Genomic DNA, 19,151 nt, shown 5'->3' on the forward strand with positions numbered 1-19,151 from the left:
CCCCTGGACCAGCTCTCCAGGAAACACTGGTCAGGAGATATCAGTGCAGCCCAGGCCAAAGTCATCCTTCCATACAAGTTCAGAGCAGCATAAAGAAACACCTGCTAGGGCAGTGTTTCTCCAGGGAGCTATTTCAGATTCCACATAAGAGTAACTGGTGGCCTTGGATAAATCATTCCTTTCATTTATGTGCTGAACAGGAGAAAACAAGTCAACAACTGATGCATGCAAAAGCATTTGGAGGTGATGGATGAAGACATTAGGGTGCATTTTGTCAATGGCATGCCATTAGAGAAAACCATTTCATAGAGTAAATTAAGAAAACAAACCAGCTACGCGACCCACTCGGAATTGCCACTGGCCAGACCTTTTTTGTCCTCCAGGAATGAAGCTGCATGGGATTGACATTATCATTATCACTCAGACTCCCTTTCCTAGGGTAGCTGCCTGTGCTTGTCTGAGACTTATACTCCCACTGAGCACTTCCCCATAACGATGGTCACTCACATAACTGGAGAAACCTGTGTATCACAGACCCTGATTTTCTTTCATTGCTGTCTTGAATTATTAATTAAATCTCTTATTGCTATTTAACTTCATGTGTCAATATCTTGCTTTTTGGACCAAATTATAAGGACTTTTCATGGCAAGAACTGGGTCTTACAAATGAAGCTTTCTAGTACATCACTGGGCTTACAATGTTCAGTAAATATTTGTTGATTTCATCTGTGATTGATTAATTTCTCCTATCTTTCTCATAGACCTGGCTCTTTTCTGCCAAACGCTGATTAATTTATTAAGAAAGCATTTCTCTGGACCTAAATGCTGGGAATGCAGAGACAGAAGACCTGGTCAGTGACCTCAGGAAGCTCACAGGCAGACAAGCAGCAATCAGAACGGGGCGCAGGTAGAAGTACGTGTGTGCGTGGCGGAGTCGGGGGCGGGGCGCGGGTGAGGAGCTATGACGGCATCAAGGGTGGGGGGTGTTCTGGGTAAGGGTAAGGCAGCTCAGGGAAGGCTTCTAGGAAATATGAGTCCCTTTAAGGATTAAGTTGTTACCGAAGCATCATTGCCGATACGTGCGAGGGCATGTTGGTGAACCCAAGCATGGCGCATTTGGGTTCCGAGTCATCTGCTATTTCAGGAGCTCCTACCGAAAAGCTCAGCCTATGCCCAAGGTCAGCCGCTAAGGTCGGGGCAGAAACGGGCTATGAAACCACAGGCCCTTTCCCTTGGTAAGCGAGCTCTGAGAGCATTCGGATGCACCTCATGGTAACTGTGGCTTCATAAAAATCAAAGCTGATTGATGGGCGCAGGCTCTCCGCTTCGTGTGTTTAGTCTACCCGTGCTTTTAGTACCACTGTGGCCATGCTTCCTAATGGAAATGCATTTTTCTCTCTCACCATTACCCAGATATAGATGCTCTCAGATATAAAAGGCCTTTTACCTCAAGATTTTTGTCTTGTAAGGCATCCCTAACTCAGGAAGGAAACGAGAAGGAGTCGAGAAGAACCTACCACAAATGTTTTGTCGGGTAGCTCAGAGAGAGAGAGACAGGAATTTAAAGAGCTTGATTTATGGACGGCTTGGGTCTGCAGCTCCTTTACCCTGACTCAGTTCAGTTCAAGGAATTCACTTTCTCTTGGGAAGGGCTCTGACTAACAGAGAAAAATAAGCTAAATGTTTCTTTCTGCCTTTCTTTTTAAGAAAGTATGATGGGCAGCATAATAAAATCTTCCAGTTTTTTTATAATAGCTCACCGGGCCCAGGACCCTACTGATGTTATAACAACTCTGACAAATCCATTGTCAGGTAGGAAGTATCCCCATTACACAGGCGTGGGGCATGAGGCTGAGAGAAGTAAAGTAGCACATCCAAGGCTACCCAGATGCTAAATGGCATAGCTGGGATTTGAAAACAAGCATGACTGATGCCAAAGTTGGGGGCTCTTACCAGCGCCCAATGTCTTCCAGACTAGACATGCATGTCAAAATGCATGACAAAGAGCTGTCAAAGTTCAGAGGTAGCAAAGGCAGCAAGCATGTACCCCTCTCTTTTGCAGGAGGAGGAACTAGCTGCCCATCAGAGGAACTAGCTGCCCATCGGAGGAGGTGGACTGCTTGAAGTGAAAGAAAGTGAACCCTCATGGGAACCCTTGGAGGTCAGAGTCTGAGTTTTTTTTCAACTAATCTGGTTTAATAAGGCCCATATAGGCAGCTTGTTCTCTGCTACAAAATCATATCATGTCTGGCAAACTGATCGCCCCATCTTCTATTATTCCTGAATGTCAAGCTGAAAAAGCAGTTCATGTTCAAAATTGAGAGTCCAAATGCCAATGTGGGGCTATCTCTTTGAATTGCTGTGTGACCATGGTGGTGCCACTGACCCTCTGAACTTCTCATAAGCTGCAGAGACTGACACCATGGGCACCAGGGAGGAGGGAGGCTTCTCAGAGAGGCTTTTGAATCAGTGTGGTTTTCTCTTCCATGGAAAGGCAGGATAGGAGCAGAAAGGTACAGGTGACATTTTGAAAAGGAAGGGAAAGTAGCTTTAAACTTCTGGAAGAGTCATACTAGAGAGTGGACAGACATGCAGCAATCCTGCTACTTCACTACAAAGTAGGAGAAAAAACATTTTGTATTAAGGAGCTGACATCCAGAAGTGGACCTAGAGCTTTCTGTGAAACCACCCACTAAGACGGTCCAGTCCAGGAACCATCCCCACATCCCATGACCTCCTGCCTCATGCCCAGCAGTGTTTCCAAATGCCTCAGCTCGTAGCCAAATTCTCAAAATTCGCTTAATCTCTTAAGTCGCGTTGGTTTAATAATTAAACAAAAAGTACCTTAAAACTTTTAGGAAAGTGGGAATAGGGCATGGGAAGACACTGGAAAACCAAAATAATATGTGGATGTTAACTCTGTCGAAGCAGCACATCCTTGCTGGATGAGGGTTGGGGGAAGGGGACATTATTCAGGGCCCAGCAAGTGTTTCATCTGCAATTGACAAATCCTCAATCCTCCCAGCTTCTGTTTCTCCCTACTTAAGACCTGGGTCACAGTATTTATTTACTTAAGTGATGGAGATGAAGGCAGGCTTAATGCTGGCCACCTGTCAGAATAACAGTGACCTGCCTCTTAAGGGGATTTCGGCAACCCCTCAACATCTTTATAAGACAAAAGGGCCTGGGGAGAAAATGTAGAGGAAAAAAATTCACTAATTGAGCTTGAAAAAGATGGTGAGATGAAATGTAAAGACCCAAAGGGCAAGCGAGGCTGAGATCCATGGTTACTGTTTAATGAGACTTGAAAGAGTACAGACCCCTTCCTCCTCTGAGATTAGATGGGACTTTGCAAACTATGATACCCAAACTGAAAAGTCAGTCTCCCTTATCTGCCTCTCGCAAATGCCCTTGGCGTCCTTCATATTCTTATAAAGAGAGATTTGTGAGTCTCCAAGGAATGCAAACAAACACACTTTCTCGGAAATAATGCTCTTGAGAGTGAGACGTACAACAACTTCAGCAACTGACTTACAACTTCAACTTACAACAACTTCATCATCATCATCACCCCCATTTTACAGGAAGGGTAAGTACCCAGCCAAAGGTATCAGTGCCAGTTCGAGATGGAGCCAGGACCTGGACAGGCACGCTGGCTCTAGGCTCTGTGCTCTTCTGCACCACGCTATGCTGTGCTTCAAGCAGAGAGAATGGGCTTCAACTTGATGCAGTCATAAAGCCCCAGGCAGTGCGCTCCAGCAGGCCCCTAGGTGAGGGGTAGGAAGTACCCCCAGGCCTGCATCAGTCTTTTATCAGCTCTTGGAGGGCGTCAACTTTTCTGCCCCAGAGGCAGGGTGATGAAAAGAGCATGCGCTATGGAGTCAGACAGACCTTCCATTTTCCTAGGGAATGATTTTGAACCTTCCATTTTCCTAGGGAAAGTTATTTAACTTTTGGAGCCTCGGTTTCCGATCTAAAAAGTGGGGCTTATGTGACCTTTCCCAGGATTTTGTGAGGATTAGAAACAAAGTATGAGACCCACTCATTAGAGTCACTGGTGACAGAAGGATAGAGAGTGGCTGGTGTCTAAGAGCTATTTCCGATATTTCCTTGGGACAGTCATCCCGGCCCCCATGGAGGCAGTTCACACATATGGATTGGTGAGCCTGGACCGGCCAAAGGAAGCTCTGTCTGAGCCAGTCCACCCCGTAGATTTAGCAGACTGGGTTGCTTCCTGCTCCCACACAATGGAAAGCAATCTTAGTAAGTGCTTAGCTTAATTAGTTTGTGTCCAGACGTGCTCTCAAGGGCTGTGCACGCACACATGTCATCATGATCACCCACCTGTCTCTGGAAAGCCTGTTTTTCCAGAAGTCTGAGCCTAACTCCCTGTACAGTAACCAGATGAAATTTCCATTCAGTCAACTCTCAGTCCAGCTCCCTGTGAATGAGCCTGAAGTCACGACCCTCTTCTGCTGATGTGTCAGGTCAAGGGAGCACGGTTCATCTCCCATGGCACATCTCAGCTACTACGGTCATGGACCACCTCCAGCTCTGGGTGGCCACCCAAGACACTTAATGAGTATTAAAAGTATGAGTCTGAGCTGGAATTCTGTCCTAGAACATTCTCTGTACTCCACTGGTACTGAAATCAAGAATTCTTTGCAGGAATTACACCAAAGGATGCACCATGGGTAGGAAGGAAGGAAGATGTGTCAGAATGCAATCGAACAGACACTGGAATGCAGACTTCCGGGGGGATAGACTGCAGATTCAAGATCATGCTGCTTTTCTTCAATGGCTCTTCCAGAGAAAATAAAAAAGACATAACAGGGTTTTTTCCACCCCGCCCTCTGCCGCCTCCTGGCTGCCACAGCATTCTAGCTGGGCACATCATTAAAAAAACAGCGACGGGGAGATGGTGACTGCTCCTAGGGACAAAAGGGCACGTGCAGGGGTTACTCCGTGACCCACTGGTTTACCCTCTCACTACCACACACACGTCCACAATAGCATCTTCAGCCTCCACTGCACGGTCCCTCTGTTCCTGTAGAAATTACTATGGCCAAAGATGAAATCTTCACTCTCTGAAATCTACAGCCAGATAGATGACAGCGTGATGGAAGGAAAGAGTACACTGAGGGTCTTATCGATCTACCTGCCAGCCCGTGAATGGCGGGTAATAAAAATTTATTGAAAATTAGAAAAAAAAATGTCACTTATTCTGATTCCACTGAAAGGGAGTATTGATGTTGCATATGAATAAATCCCTCCTTCCCCAGCACTAAACCGTCATCCTCCCAGCCAGCCAACCCTCCAAAGAGCACGGATTTAAAAATCTTGCAATTTTATTTGCATATAAAGGCCGCTAGATATAGAATATCACAATAAATTTAAAGAAACAACTGCTTTCCTAAATTTCATTAACAAGATAACATAAAATAGAATAAAGCTCAACAGCATTTACAGTGGGAAAACAGAAATGACTATTAGCGACAATATTTTGTGCTAGCGCAGATTGCATCGACACACAGTGCAAAATGGGGGGTGGGGTAGGGAGAAGGAAGTAAGAAGACGATTCAGGGTATTTAAATATAAAGGACAACTAAGCCTTATTTTAGTCAGCTTCCATTGCATCCATTTAAATCTATACACGCCTGCGACTGTACCTAGAAGTAACTCAAGCTCTTTAAGACCTTGAGTTCTGAGAAAATGTGTCAGCTCCTTCGGACTTCTGATGCCCTGCTTCAAGCACCCCTTTACAGTTGTACTGTCCTTGGCAATATTAAACTCCTAACTTAGTCATAATACACAAAAAATATTTATATATATAAACCCATATTGAAAAGGAGTCTGCACGCTCTTTTTTCTTTTTTTTTACTGCATGAAATACCGGCTCTTGACAGATTCCATTTCCATATTTTTAAAGCTAAAATAATTTAAAAGAAACAAACATACAATGAATCCTTGTATAACCACAATATGGATCTCACTAGCTAAGCCATCCTCTAAAAGAGGGCCGTTTTCTTCCCTCGACACAGCTTTCTTTATAGTGACAGTGTTGAAGAGAAGTCTTTTCCACGCCTACTTTTGTTGAAAAGTTTGTTCTAAATCCGGGCCACGTCTGCAAAAAAGAAGCATTCCCAAGAAAAACAACAACAACAACAAAACATCAAAAAATAAAATACTTCAGACAATACTCTTAAACAGTTGTGCAAATCTGGGTGGTTTTTAAAACACTGCCTACCTGTTTCTTTTTTTTCTTTCTTTTTTTTTTTCCCAGCTTAAAGCATATTAAAATAAGACTTTTGTCACCTTTTCAAAAGAAAGCTTGGCTGTCCTTTGGCGAACACTAACAATTTACAATGGCGTGGCCTTTGAGAAAACAGAAGTCATTTTACAAATTCACAACGGTCCTTTGATTCCAAATGGATGCCCCATTTAAAAAAAAAAATAAAGAAGAAGCACAACCTCTAGCATCATTTGTGTTCCAGCAATTTACAAAAAGAACTCACATGATCTGGAAATAAACAAGGAAGAGAACTAAGTTTATAATTAGAAAAATGGCAGTTTTTAGACCTTCCCTCACATTCCAATTGGGCATTTGGAGGTTCAGGAACCCTGTGGGTTTGGAAGGTCAAATATAATTGGAGGGTTGGTCGGTTGAAAGCTGACTGTACACGTTGAGGCATTGATGTACGTTGTGTAACCGTCGGTCATAATGCCGTAACCTGTGGAGATAGAGTGTCACACTTACTGTAAAATATACAAATGATAGTGACTCAGTGCAGGGCCATCAGACAAGGAAAACAAAAAGTCTTTGCCAGTGGGCAGTGAGATGAAATTCAGTAGAGCATCCCCCAGGTATTACAGCTTTCAGAAGCTGCCTCCCGATTTTATTTTCTTTTAAGGGAGACTCCTCTACTTCAAAGAAAAGTGATTCTTTTTTCTTTATTTCAACACTAGATTTGTTGGGGGAGAGGCTGTGATTTCTTTACTAGTGAAAATAAAGAAAAAACATTTTTTCCTCTTTTTAAAATATGATTTTCATTTCAAAGCCCTTGTATTAACTATTGAGTTCCAGGGAAGAGAATGAGTAACATACAAAACCCCTCAGGGGCAAACACATCCATCATCCAAACCTCAAATGGGCTTCAGGACAGGTGAGAAGGGAAAGAGTATTGCATTGGGAGTTGGGAGAGGTGAATGCTTAGCTTCCTTACCTATAAAATAAGCTCTAAACTGCCTCAATGAAAGTTAACAATAAGTGACCTTATCTTACTTGAATTGTGTGGCTTTAATGCTGAGTTCCATTTCATTCAAAAGAATCAGGTAATCAAATGTCCAAGTGATCTGGACACCATAGGGCACTGCTTCCTACGCTTACCTGGACACTGGATCAAGCAAAAACACTTCCCATAAGCAGTATAAACCTCTTGTGACCTATTGGAAGAAAGCTAAGAAAGTTTCTCTGGGTCTTTGGTACGTATATTCCTTTTATAAGTTTTAACATGTTGAAATTTCTAGCAGGTTTGCAAATTTGCATATTTCCCTGGATACCTTATTTTGTCTTACAGCCTCTGCAATTAAGTTTGTAATTCTATGTTGGTATCCGGCTCTTATGGCACAGAAAAATACATCTGTGAAAAAAGAAAATTATCAGGACCTATAGAAATAACTGGTAAGATTTTTTTTCTTCCATTTGCTAAAATTTCTCCAAGTAAGCCTGTGGAGAGCTTAATGAGGGTCAACGGAAAAATTTCTTAAGAAAGGAAAAGAAGCATTTCAAATGTGCACTGTTTAGTTCTGGGGTCATAAAGTCTTGTTATCTCTCTCCATCAAGAGGTTGGTATTTGCCCTCTCTCTGCCCTCTTCAGCTGTCTTAAGCGAATAAAAGCAAGACAAAGTTTATTTGAATATGATCTCCTCTCTTTTAAGCAAGTTTATTATTTTGGGACTTCAGTGGAATTCCCCAATTGTCTGGCTAGTTTAAAGCTAATTAATGATTTGAAAAAAAAAAAGATGAAATGCAAACTTATAGGCACGATGCAGGAATTCAAACCTGATAACTGCTCCCCAGAAATGCTATTTAGACACCATCTCCCTTCCTATTCCCTCCCTCCAGCCCGTATCATGCCTTAGAGAAGTGCCCTCCTTTTCAGGGAGTATGGCTTAAAGTCAGGGCAGGATGACATCCACTCTTGGGGAGCCGCCCCCCGCTGCCACTGCTTTCCATCCACTCAGCTCATGCCTGACTTGGAGCAAGATGGACTTTCTCTGGCTTCTGTAGGATTATTTTCAATATGCTGTTTATTACCTGCCTAGCCAGGAAGCCACTGGATTGAGGGCTTTGAAAAGCAAACTTCACTTTTTGCTGTGTCAGGCCTAAATTCCTCACCTGTTGCAGGTTCATAAATAACTCCAGAGAACAGCCATAAGCAGGGGCTGGAGTGAATATGGAGGCTGCCTACATACACACACCCACTGCACACAAATGTCTGTAACCAGGAGAGGCCGGTACGGCCAGAAAACCTAAGGCCTGCTGAAAGAGGCCTCGGGTCTGTCCCAAGGCCCAGTTACCCCTGGTTTGAAAAAGTCCGGAGAGACAAAACTAGAGTCCTGAAGGTTCCCGTGAGGCTTTCCGGTTCTGTGACCTTGATTCTAGATTACCTGGGAAAGCAGAAAACAGCAACTGGACCAGTTCCCACCTAGGAGAGATTTAATTATGCTGTTTAACCTCAGCCCAAGCTTATAGCACTGATGATTTCTGAGAAGTCTGAAATGGTTTTCTGAGATTAGTAAGGAAATGTCTGCCTGCAAATGTGTGGGTTCTGTCACTTCGGTTCTGTATCTTTCACTGCACATCTGAAGTTATTTTTTAGACAAAGTCTTGTCTTCCTGGGTCTTTGTGTGCATTCCATATGAAACACAATATTTAGGTAGAAGAGGACATGGAAGTTATTTAGTCTAAAATCCAGGCCATTTCTTCTGATGCTCTTAAAGAGAAAATCTGTCCTTTATTCCCTCAGGGCTTCTCTACAAGCAGTGGTTATCAAACATTCTTCATTGGAGCCCTGAGATTCCAGAAATTGTCTGGGGTTAGTGCTGGGTTTTCCAAAAGGTGGTTTCTTACTCTCCACTCTGCTTAAAAGAGAGCAGCTCCACACAAAACACTTCTCAGCTTTATATATGTGTTTCTCCTAAGATTTCATCTCATGAAAGGGTTCCACTGGGAAAAAGAGTTTGGAAACCACCACGCCAATTACTCCTGGTGTAACTAAGGTCCCCATTGTGAATGAGATCACGGATAATGACCCAACATGTTGTGAACTCCTTTCTCCCGGTCTTACCTTCATGGATTCCACCAAACACGTGGAGTTTGGGCCGGACTCGCCTCTGGACTGTGTTTAAAAGCTCCACGCAGCCCACTCGCTGAAGCTCCTTTGGAACCCAGTCTCGAAAACCTAAGAGTAAAACGCAATCAATACTCTTAATTTTCTGTCTCCAGGTAAGGTTTCATTTAGACTTTCAGGAAGCCATAACTCACAGAAGGTTTATTACATGATCTGTAATCCTAGCCTCTCCATTAATGCTCACAATGGCTTTTAAGGAACTTTTCACTCGTCACTTTGTCTTCTTTAGGTTCTTGAATTTTTTTTGGTTTCCCTTTTTTTTTTTCTTCCTGTTAATTAACATTTTTTTTCTGTAAGGGATTTGATTTATTCAGCCCTGGGTTTCAACTCTTCATGGGCCCAGTGACATTTATTCCCTACAGTCCCATAAGCTCTCTTTTTCTCTCAATTCAGTTACTTTCCCTTTTTTTTTTTTTTATTGTATCTCTCTTATAGCAGTCTACTTCAAGATGGTTCAAAGAAGAAGGGCTAGGAAGGGCTTCCTGTAAACTGGCCACAAGATACCTTGCTCTCTTTTTTATTTTTAGAATTTTTGGCTGAGCCATGTGACATGTGGGATCTTAGTTCCCCGACCAGGACTCGAACCCGCACCCCCTGCAGTGGAAGCGTGGAGTCTTAACCACTGTACCGCCAGGGAAGTCCCACCTTATTCTCTTTAGACACATCAACTCTTAACCCTTGGTTCCTGGTGACCCAAGCTTGGGAATGCCAAGTTCCTCCTCCAGTCTCCTCTTTAACAATAGTGCAACCATGGTGACCCCGTGGTGGCATGCAGCAAGCTGGGGCTGATTGACTACCTTTATGCAAAAGCCACTTAGTTCTAAGTCTAATGCAAAAAGTCCATAAAAACTGACATCAATTATAGCAAAAGTCAGCTACCTGAATGATTATGGCCCGGAATGGAATCCAATCACCTCAGTGGGATGGGGTATAAAGAAAGCAGATAGGACAAAAGGCTAAATCATAATCAGTGGGAACCCATTCCATAGCTCCATTAGTTGATTTCTACTATTCAGAAATGATCAGGCAGAAAGGGACAGGCCAGCTTATTCCACTTTGTTTGGCAAACGGTAGAAATGAAGGTTTAGCATCTCTGTAAAGACATGTTGGCTGGTGAGTGGCCAGAAAATATGGGAAATACATCAGATACAAGTAGGGGCCCTATAAAAATCCAACCAGGGATTTCAAAACTTTGTTAATTAGAGGGAAAAATCTCTAATCCACAGTGATTGGCATATTCCCTCATGGATGTGTTTTTCTTGAAGAGGGAAAACATCTCATTTCATGTGCAATCACCTAAGAAAGTGTGTTGCTTGTACCAGAATAGTGAAGTCCCATGTGCCATGGCTCCCTTAGCAGGAGAGAATTCCAGGCCAATCCCCACACCCACCCCCTACCTCCTAGTCCAGAATGTTCACAAGAATCCCAATAACTACACTGACTAAGGTTCAACATTACCTTATGAAAACTTTGCCTGACATTTTATTTTGGAACTCCGTGATGTAGATCTTACTCTGCTATATGCACAGCCACTCTCTGGATTACTCCATCTTTACTACAAAGAGAGGGTTGGTAGCCTCTCTATTAAGAGTTCCTGGAATGTCTGAATTCTTTGGGGGCTAGAATTCAGACTTACTGTTACTGCCACTTGCTTTTGTACCAAAATTAATGACTTGATGAAGTCTGTGAATGAACTGTTCTGTTCAAAGTTATATTCCAAATAATACTTCAGGTATGTAAATGTTTCTATGCTGAGGATGCCCAAGTCCCTCACAGTAAACAGCCTAAGGGGGATTAAGCCTGCACCCAACTAGGCTGCTCAGGGGAAGGATCAAGTTGGCTGGGAGGTGGTCTCTGTAGGGTCTCACTGTGTAACTCATGCTGAGCAGAATATTTAGCCAGCAATTTAGTGATCTGTTAGTCTCTAATGATTGCAAAATAGGGAAATTAATTAATCATGACTTGATAAAGGTTATTGATAAGTATAATCTTGTAAAGTATGGAGGGGGTAGGATGGGGTAGGGAAAGAGCATGGGGATGGTGATTCTGAAGCTTTGAAAAAAGTCAGGAAATGCTGATCTTGTGCAAATCTGTACAATTTCCCTGTCTGTAACAGAACTGCCTTCCCTTCTCTTGCTTCCCTCCCACCCCCCATCATGAAAATGTGCCACTGTGGCTCATGCCCTGGTCCTCCCTTCCGCTGTTTCTTTGTGAAACACAGAGCACTTCCCTTGTAAGGGCAGGAAGGCAGCACTAAGCGGCGTGAAGGGGAAAATATCTACAAAGATTAAATTCACATTAGGGGATGCGTGTTAGATTTTTTATTTTTCAGGCCGACAGAGGAGGGAAGTGAAATGGATAGTAACCCCAAACCACAGGAAAAAAATGATGAACATCATTTATTTTTGTATTGTTTTCCTCCTCTCTCCAAAGCAAGATGATCACGAAAACTTTTCTAGCCCTGTACATTTAACAGTTTGTTAAGAGGATAGATTTCATGTTATGTGGTTTTTAACATAATTTTTTAAAAGAGGAAACTCTCCTACTAAAAGGGAAACATCTGGATTGCCTGAGCATACCTTAGTTTGACAAGGAAGGCTGCTGGTGTAATAGACACCCAGTAGATGGGAAGATCAAGGTGGTAGTCCTGTTTGAAAAATGTTCTGTGGCTAAACCAAACCACTAACAAGCTCATGAATAATTAGAAGATTATTATATAAATCAAACAATCATCTTCTGACCTATAATCTGGGTGACTGAAGGTAGCTTTGAAGCATATTGGCAATCTAAACCTGGATGCAGTTTCACTGTATCTATAAGATGAGTATCTTTAAGTAATAGTCAACCTAAGTCCTTACTTAACACCTTAGCTAAAAAAAGAAAAAAAAAAGGATTCTTTTCCTGTATAATTAGCTCGATGTTATACTTAAAGATCTCCTAGGTTCCACTATTATATGGAAAAGGAAAATGAACTACTTTGAATGAAAGTTTCCATCATTTCATTACCATTCAAAAGCCCTGTGATTGGGAGGTCTGTGTCTTCCTTCCATTCCCCATCCCACTCCCTCACTCCAAAGTGAATATAGTTCTTAAAATAAATTATTAAGCTCAAAAGACTGTGGTGCTCTATACTCATTTGATTTTCCCTGACCTGACTAAATCAAAAAATTTAATTTCAAGAACACCTGTAAGCCCAGCAGAACTGCTGAGTTCAATTATCATACTGGGTTTCTTTAAAGACACTGACTTTTCTTTTTGTATTCACTTTTTTTTTTTTTTTTTTTTTGGAGAAAAATGATTATGTCCCTGAAGCATTATTCATTATGCTTGGGAAAAAAAAAGGCATCACGTATGACGAAAGCACACCTTTGCTTCACTTACCGAGAGGAGGTCCGTGTGTCATGAGTATGTCGATGCCCTCGGGGATCAGGTTCCACTTGTCCAGCAGAGACTGACCTCTGGGCAGGTTAAAGCCCCAACCATTAAACCACGGGGTCCTTTGGGGGAGATAATGCACATGGTATCAGGCCAGCAGAGCCACGTTTCCGCTCTACACTGTTTCTCTCTCGCACATTCCCCCACGGTTTGCATTGCTCTCTTTTCTCTTTTTGATGGTTGGCCCTGGCAGCAGGATGCTTTTTTGTTGACTGCTTCAAAACCAATTCATTTGAAAGCAAGTGCGGAGCCTACAAATTGTTCAACTAGAAAGAGGCACAAGAGCCTTTACAGTGGAGACTTTCCCAGCAGACCTCTATCAAAATCTTAACAATGCTTTGTCTTCCCCCAAATCTCAGTTCTTCCTAAAGATGCCAGCCCAGATCCGAAGCATGTCCATCCTTCCTGTAGTGCCTCAGGGCTAAGAAATTCCATCAGCCCTCCTTCTTCCTCCCCATCACTGTGGAATGGCTTCACTAGAAGGATTCTTACTGAAATCCTCGGGGGAAAGGACAAATGCTCTGAAGGCAGAAACCTCCACACATAGAGATGTTCTGAACATCCCGGACTGAGAATGCTGAAAAAATATTGGGTGGGGGGGGGGGGCGCTCTGAAAGGTGAGAAGGGACACTGAACAAAAAGCCAAAGTGGAACTTTCCTCCGGTCACCAAAGGGAAGATTTCTGGGGACACCCCTGTTCACTCTGGAATCCAATCTCCTGACAGTGAATGTGAGCATTCCACCCTCTCGGGAATTTCTGCTCCAGGAATAAGTTTCTGAGATCAATGCTCTACGTAGAAACGAATGGCATCTTTGTCCATCCAGTGAGCATTTCTAACTGGAGCTGAAAACGTCTCTACCATTTATAATAACGGGAGAATGATCAATTTTTCTCTACAAATACTACAGGCTACATCACATCAGAACAAAACAGTGCCCAGTGCTGTCCTATTCCCAAACATCTAGATGTAACCATTATTTTTTGAAACCGACTCTCTTTGTCCTGGAGGAAAATTCCAATTTGCTAGGGCATACACGTCAAAGACAAGTTGGTCAATATTCTGGCTAAGCCCAACTTTTCCCTTCAGCTTAAGCTGCCCCTTCCACGCCTACTGAGAGAGGTAACCCTGTGTACAAGGGCACCTGGTCTGTCACAGCTAATCAAACAGGGGGTATTATTATTTAAAGCCAATCACGGCTCAGACTAACCAGTGTCTTTCAAGACTCTGCACTCAGAAACACTAACCATCATTCATTTGGTGGTGGGCATGCATAGTCAAGGCCAGAGGTGAAAGGATGGCCCCTGAAAGCCATGTGAAAATCCACCTTACAGGTAAGAACCGCAGTTCCCACTGAGGTGCCTGAGAGAGTAAGTTCCAGAGATAAGAGACTGTGTGGCCTCAGCTAGAAAAAGAGAAACCAAGGAAGTATCTGACTTGGCCCCTAACCACTTTCCAAGTCCCTAAGCCATCCTCAGGAAGCTTACTTGTAATAACAATAGCTATATAACAGCAATAATCGTTATTAAAGTTATTATTTATTGAGTGTTTGCTCTATGTCAAGGTACTATTCTAAGTACTTTATTTGTATTGACACACTGAAACCTCACAACCAGCTCATGAGGTGGGTGCTATTATTAACCACATTTTACAGATGAGGAAAATGAGGTACAGAGAGGTCAAGTAAATGCAGCCAATAAATTGGACATAAACCCAAGCAGTTTGGTTCCAAAACCCAGACTCTTAACCTCCATGCAATTCCCCTTCTTATATACTACCTGAATTAACTTACTACTTGCCCTGAGTGAGCCCCCTCTGTACTCTTTCAAGTTTGAGTGTCTTATTGCTTGAAGCCAAATGAGCACTGAACTAGAATAATACAGCCATAAGATGCTGAAGTGCACACCAATGGTTTTTGCCTAGCCAGCTCTTTCCGCCTTCTTTTGGTAACAACATTTGAATTTCTTATGGAGTACCTTTCCCTCCCCCACTCAGTACATGTGCTCTGGTAAGGCTGACTCATCCCTGCTCAGAATGAAGCACGTATGGCCTCTCCGTGAGCAGTGATTGGTCTAGGGATGTGCATATGACCTAAGTTGGGCCAATGAGCGTCATCCTCAGGATTTTGTTGGTGCTACCTAAAGAGAAGTCATAGTTTCCTCTCTTTCCTATCTTGAGAACTACGTAAGCCTGCTACTGCCTGGGAGCTATCTCAGCCACCATGCGGATAGCTTGTGCTTGAGAAGCAAATCACCACAAAGAATGCCAAGCCAAGAAGCAGAGTGCCTTGATGACCTTGTTGGACACGGGGAACCAGCTGTGCCTGAAGCCAATCACATTTTTCTTCCAAGTGTATAAGCCCGCAAAATCCTTTTCTTCTTATTAGCTTGAGTTAGATCCTGTTTCTTGCAACCGAAAGAGTCCTAATATATACAGTTACTGTATTTAGTGTAGAAACGACCTATGTACCTATTGGCAATGATTACCCACCCCCCAAGATGTCCACGTCCTAATTCCCGGAACCTATAAATATATTACCTTACATGGCAAAGGCGGATTAAAAGTTTGTTTGGGAGCTAATCAGCTGACCTTAAACTAGGGAGATTATCCTGGATTACCTAGGAGGACCCAGTGAAACCACAAGGTCCCTAAAAGTGGAGAAGGGAGGTAGAAGAGGAAATTAAAGAGGTGCAATGTAAGAAGGTCTCAACCTGCTGTTGATGGCTTTGAAGAGGAAGGAAGAGGAGCATAAAGCCAAGGAATGTGGGCAGTGTCAAGAAGCTGGAAAAGGTAAGGAGAGAAAACAAATGTTCCCACAGAGCCTCCAGAAAGGAACACAGCCCTGCCGACACCTGGATTTCAGCCCAGTGAGACCCATGTCAGGTTTCTGACCAACAGATTGTGAAGTAATAAATGTGTCGTTTTAGATGAATGGATAAAGAAGATGTGGTATATATACACAATGGAATACTACTCAGCCATAAAAAAGAATAAAATTTTGCCATTTGCAGCAACATGGATGGACTCAGAGGGTCTAATGCTAAGTGAAATAAGTCAGACAGAGAAAGGCAAATACTGTGTGATATCACTTATATGTGGAATCTAAAAAATACAACAAACTAGTGAATATAAGAAAAAATAAGCAGACTCACCAGATATAGAGAACAAGCTAGTGGTTACCAGTGGAGAGAGGGAAGGAAGGAAGGGCAATATAGGGGTAGGGGAGTAAGAGGTACAAACTATTAGGTCTAAAATAAGCTACAAGGATATATTGTACAACATGGGGAATATAGCCAATATTTTATAATAACTATAAATGGAATATAACCTTCAAAAATTGTGAACCACTATATTGTATGCCTGTATATGTAATATTGTACAGCAACTAAACTTCAATTAAAAAATACATTAAAAAATAAATATATGTTGTTTTATGCCACTAAATTTGTGGTGATTTGTTACAGCAGCAATAGAAAACTAATTCGGTATCTAAACTGTCTGAGCTGGTTATAAAATCCAGGGATTGTGAGTGGCCTGAGTCTCACCTGGTACACAGCATGTGTTCAATCGACACAGCCCTTCCACAGCCACACTGTCTTGCTCGGCTAGGTGCAATGCTTTTGGTTTCCTCTGAGGAAAAGGCAGTGCTCACTTTCTTATCCCAGTCTGTCAGGGATGCACCAGGCATCGTGGGTATGGGGGTGATGCCTCGTAGACCCTTTCAGAGCTTAATGAGTCAACCCTGCTCTCTCTTGCCTTCTAGGACTCCCTGCCTGCAGGATCTTAAACATTTTCATTAGACTCTAAAATAGAGTTTTCCCAGTTTGGGATACCCTTTCCCCTTTACTTTACAATAATAACCCTCTTCCAAGATTTGTTTTAAAAGTAAAAAGAAAATAAAAAAAGGCAAGTTCAGAACCCAATGAAGACTCAGTGAGCATTCTGGCATGAGAGAGAGAAAAATAAGCAAAAACATCTGTTTTCCTAGATTTTGCAAACAAGCTTCTGGGCCTATGGTTCCTGTCTGAATGGCGAATAAAGAAGGGTTTGAAAGAGTCCCAAGCACACCCAAGTAGTTGGTACAATGAGGGGCTCTGATTTCACTGCCAGCGTCTGTCTGAGGGCGGTCAGCCCCTGAACCCCGAGGATATCCCAGGGGCTTCCAGAGTCAAAGAACGGGACTTATTTTTTTCACTCTTTCCAGTTTTCCCTCATAGAATTTTCTCTTGGAAACCCACAGCCCTATTCCCCCAGGAAATGCTCAGTTTTACAAGTGCTCCGTAAAAGATTAAGGCAGGTCCATGGTCTAGAGGTCCCTTAAATTTTATTTGGTTAATGTTAAGCCTGTGACAAAGCCCAGACATTTCTAAGTTAAGGGTAAACTTTGAAAATGTTGGGCTTTTCTTTTGACTCAAACATGTATGTGCATGAGAGAGAGGTTAAGTTATACGAAAACGAACATTTATGAAGTCCCTGATACGTTTTTACGTAGGGGTTTGGTTTTACATAGGCTATTACATTTAACTCCTCATAACAATACTTGGGCTAGGTATTATCAGCTCTGTTTTTAGATAAAAAGCCTGAAGATCAGTGATATCAAGTAATTTGTTCACTTTCCTAGGATTAATTAGTAAGTGGCGGAACCGAGATCTGAACCCAGATCCGCTGGCTGCAAAGCCGGTGTTCTTTCTTTGCACAATGCTGAGCTAAAACCTTCCAGCCCAGTTTTGGTTTTGGCTCTCACATACATAAAGTAAACAGGGCTGATCCATACGGTCTCTGAGGCTGTGCACTGTGCAACTCCAGAGGGCTCCATGGCACTGTGTGATGGAGGTGGCTCTTAGTGAAAATGCAGTGTGAATTCAACAATGCTGGTACGGCTTCTCTGGGATGCTTTCTGTTCCTCTAGATCCCCTAGATCAGGCCTTTTCCATAATACAGTGACCAGGAAATGGGAAAAGCAGCCCAGTGAGGGGCTCCAGAATTATCCCAGCATGGTGTAATAAATGGGGCATACAGAAATGGGAGACCCATGTGCTAATTTGCATTCTGGCATCAATTCGCTAATGCACAAGACCCTTGGATAAGAGAAGGTCCTCAGTGGGCCAGTTTCCTCATCAGAGCAAAGAATGAATGGGCGGATGCGATTACAGGAGTTCAGGATGGCTTTTAGGCTGCAGAAATCTTATGCAGAAGCCCCAGACGCAAAGCAGGTATGTGCAGGGGTGTTTCTTGCCAAGGGATGGGGGAGGAAGGGGCTCGGAACCTGTTCACTCACTCAGCCCCCTCCTCCTTTCTGACCTACGCCTCTGAGCACAGCTGGCAACACCTGACACTTGATAATCTTTCTGTGATCTAGAAATCCCCAAATTCTGTCATTCTGTGCAGGCTATCAATGTTCTGAGTAAATGCTGCGAATTGCTCTCAATGAATTACCTAAATTGCCTGTAAAGGACCAAGTCCACTGTGGGAGAAATAGCTGCACACAGCAGAGACCGACTGTGTCAGCATCAATGAATAATGCTTTATCCAGTTGAGTTTCAACCTGAAACACGAAACCCCAGCAGTGAGCCCCCCAGGAGTTCACTGGAAAACGTGTGCACAGCCAACCCCCCGAGCCCCACAATGAGTTTTGTTCTGCAGCAGTGGGGAGGCGAGGGGGGAAAGGAGGAGGAGGGAGGAATCCAAGGGAACAATGTCTACTGCCTTGGCCAAGGACTTAATAATTAGCTGTGACTAACAAATGCCACATGGGAACCGACTTGTAAGAAAATGTCCCACAAAGCACCCTATTGCCAGTGGGCCAATCCGAGCCCACGACCGCCCCTCCTAGATAGGGATTAGAAAATCCTGGAAGGAAGGGGAGTACTTCAGCTGCCTGAAGCCAGTGGACCGAAGACTCAGATGGATGGAAGCTGGGGATGCTTTCAAGGCGCCCTCCCCCTTATTCTCAGAATTAGAGGCACTTGGCCTCTCGGGGCTGAGAGTCCAGGGGCAGGTGCTGCGGGAGTTCACATGGGCAGAACTTGTTCCAAACAATGTCAATACAAAACAGGTTTGCTCTCTGGAAGCATGTTGAGATTAAATCACTGCAAAGGTCATCTGTGTTTGCCGTACACAATGCTGTGGTGTGGGCGGAAGGGAGCTGCCGGAGCATAAATCCCAGGTTTGGACAGGTGAATGGCCATTCACTCCCCGACCAACTTCGGTGGGGGCTGGGCGCACCCCAGGAAAGCAGGATTTGGAAATGAGCAATTGGTACTTGTTCAGCTCAGATGGGCTACCCAGGTTCACTGCCCTGGTG

At 43.3% G+C, this 19,151-nt stretch overlaps 1 protein-coding gene across 3 annotated transcripts in view; it reads right to left on the reverse strand.

Moving 5' to 3' along the window:
* Positions 1-5,221: 5,221 nt before the first annotated feature.
* Positions 5,222-19,151, reverse strand: part of MPPED2 (metallophosphoesterase domain containing 2) — a 172,438-nt gene continuing 158,508 nt past the window's right edge. For all 3 annotated transcript variants that reach the window (XM_061203204.1, XM_061203203.1, XM_061203205.1), the window contains 3 exons: positions 12,795-12,910; positions 9,351-9,464; positions 5,222-6,731 (listed from right to left, as the gene is read on the reverse strand). In XM_061203204.1, coding sequence (XP_061059187.1) covers positions 6,613-6,731; positions 9,351-9,464; positions 12,795-12,910 — 349 coding nt within the window. In that variant the 3' untranslated portion in view covers positions 5,222-6,612. The remainder of the gene's footprint in view (positions 6,732-9,350; positions 9,465-12,794; positions 12,911-19,151) is intronic.

The sequence above is a fragment of the Eubalaena glacialis genome, chromosome 10 (genome assembly GCF_028564815.1).
Source record: "Eubalaena glacialis isolate mEubGla1 chromosome 10, mEubGla1.1.hap2.+ XY, whole genome shotgun sequence".
Taxonomy (NCBI): Eukaryota; Metazoa; Chordata; class Mammalia; order Artiodactyla; family Balaenidae; genus Eubalaena; species Eubalaena glacialis.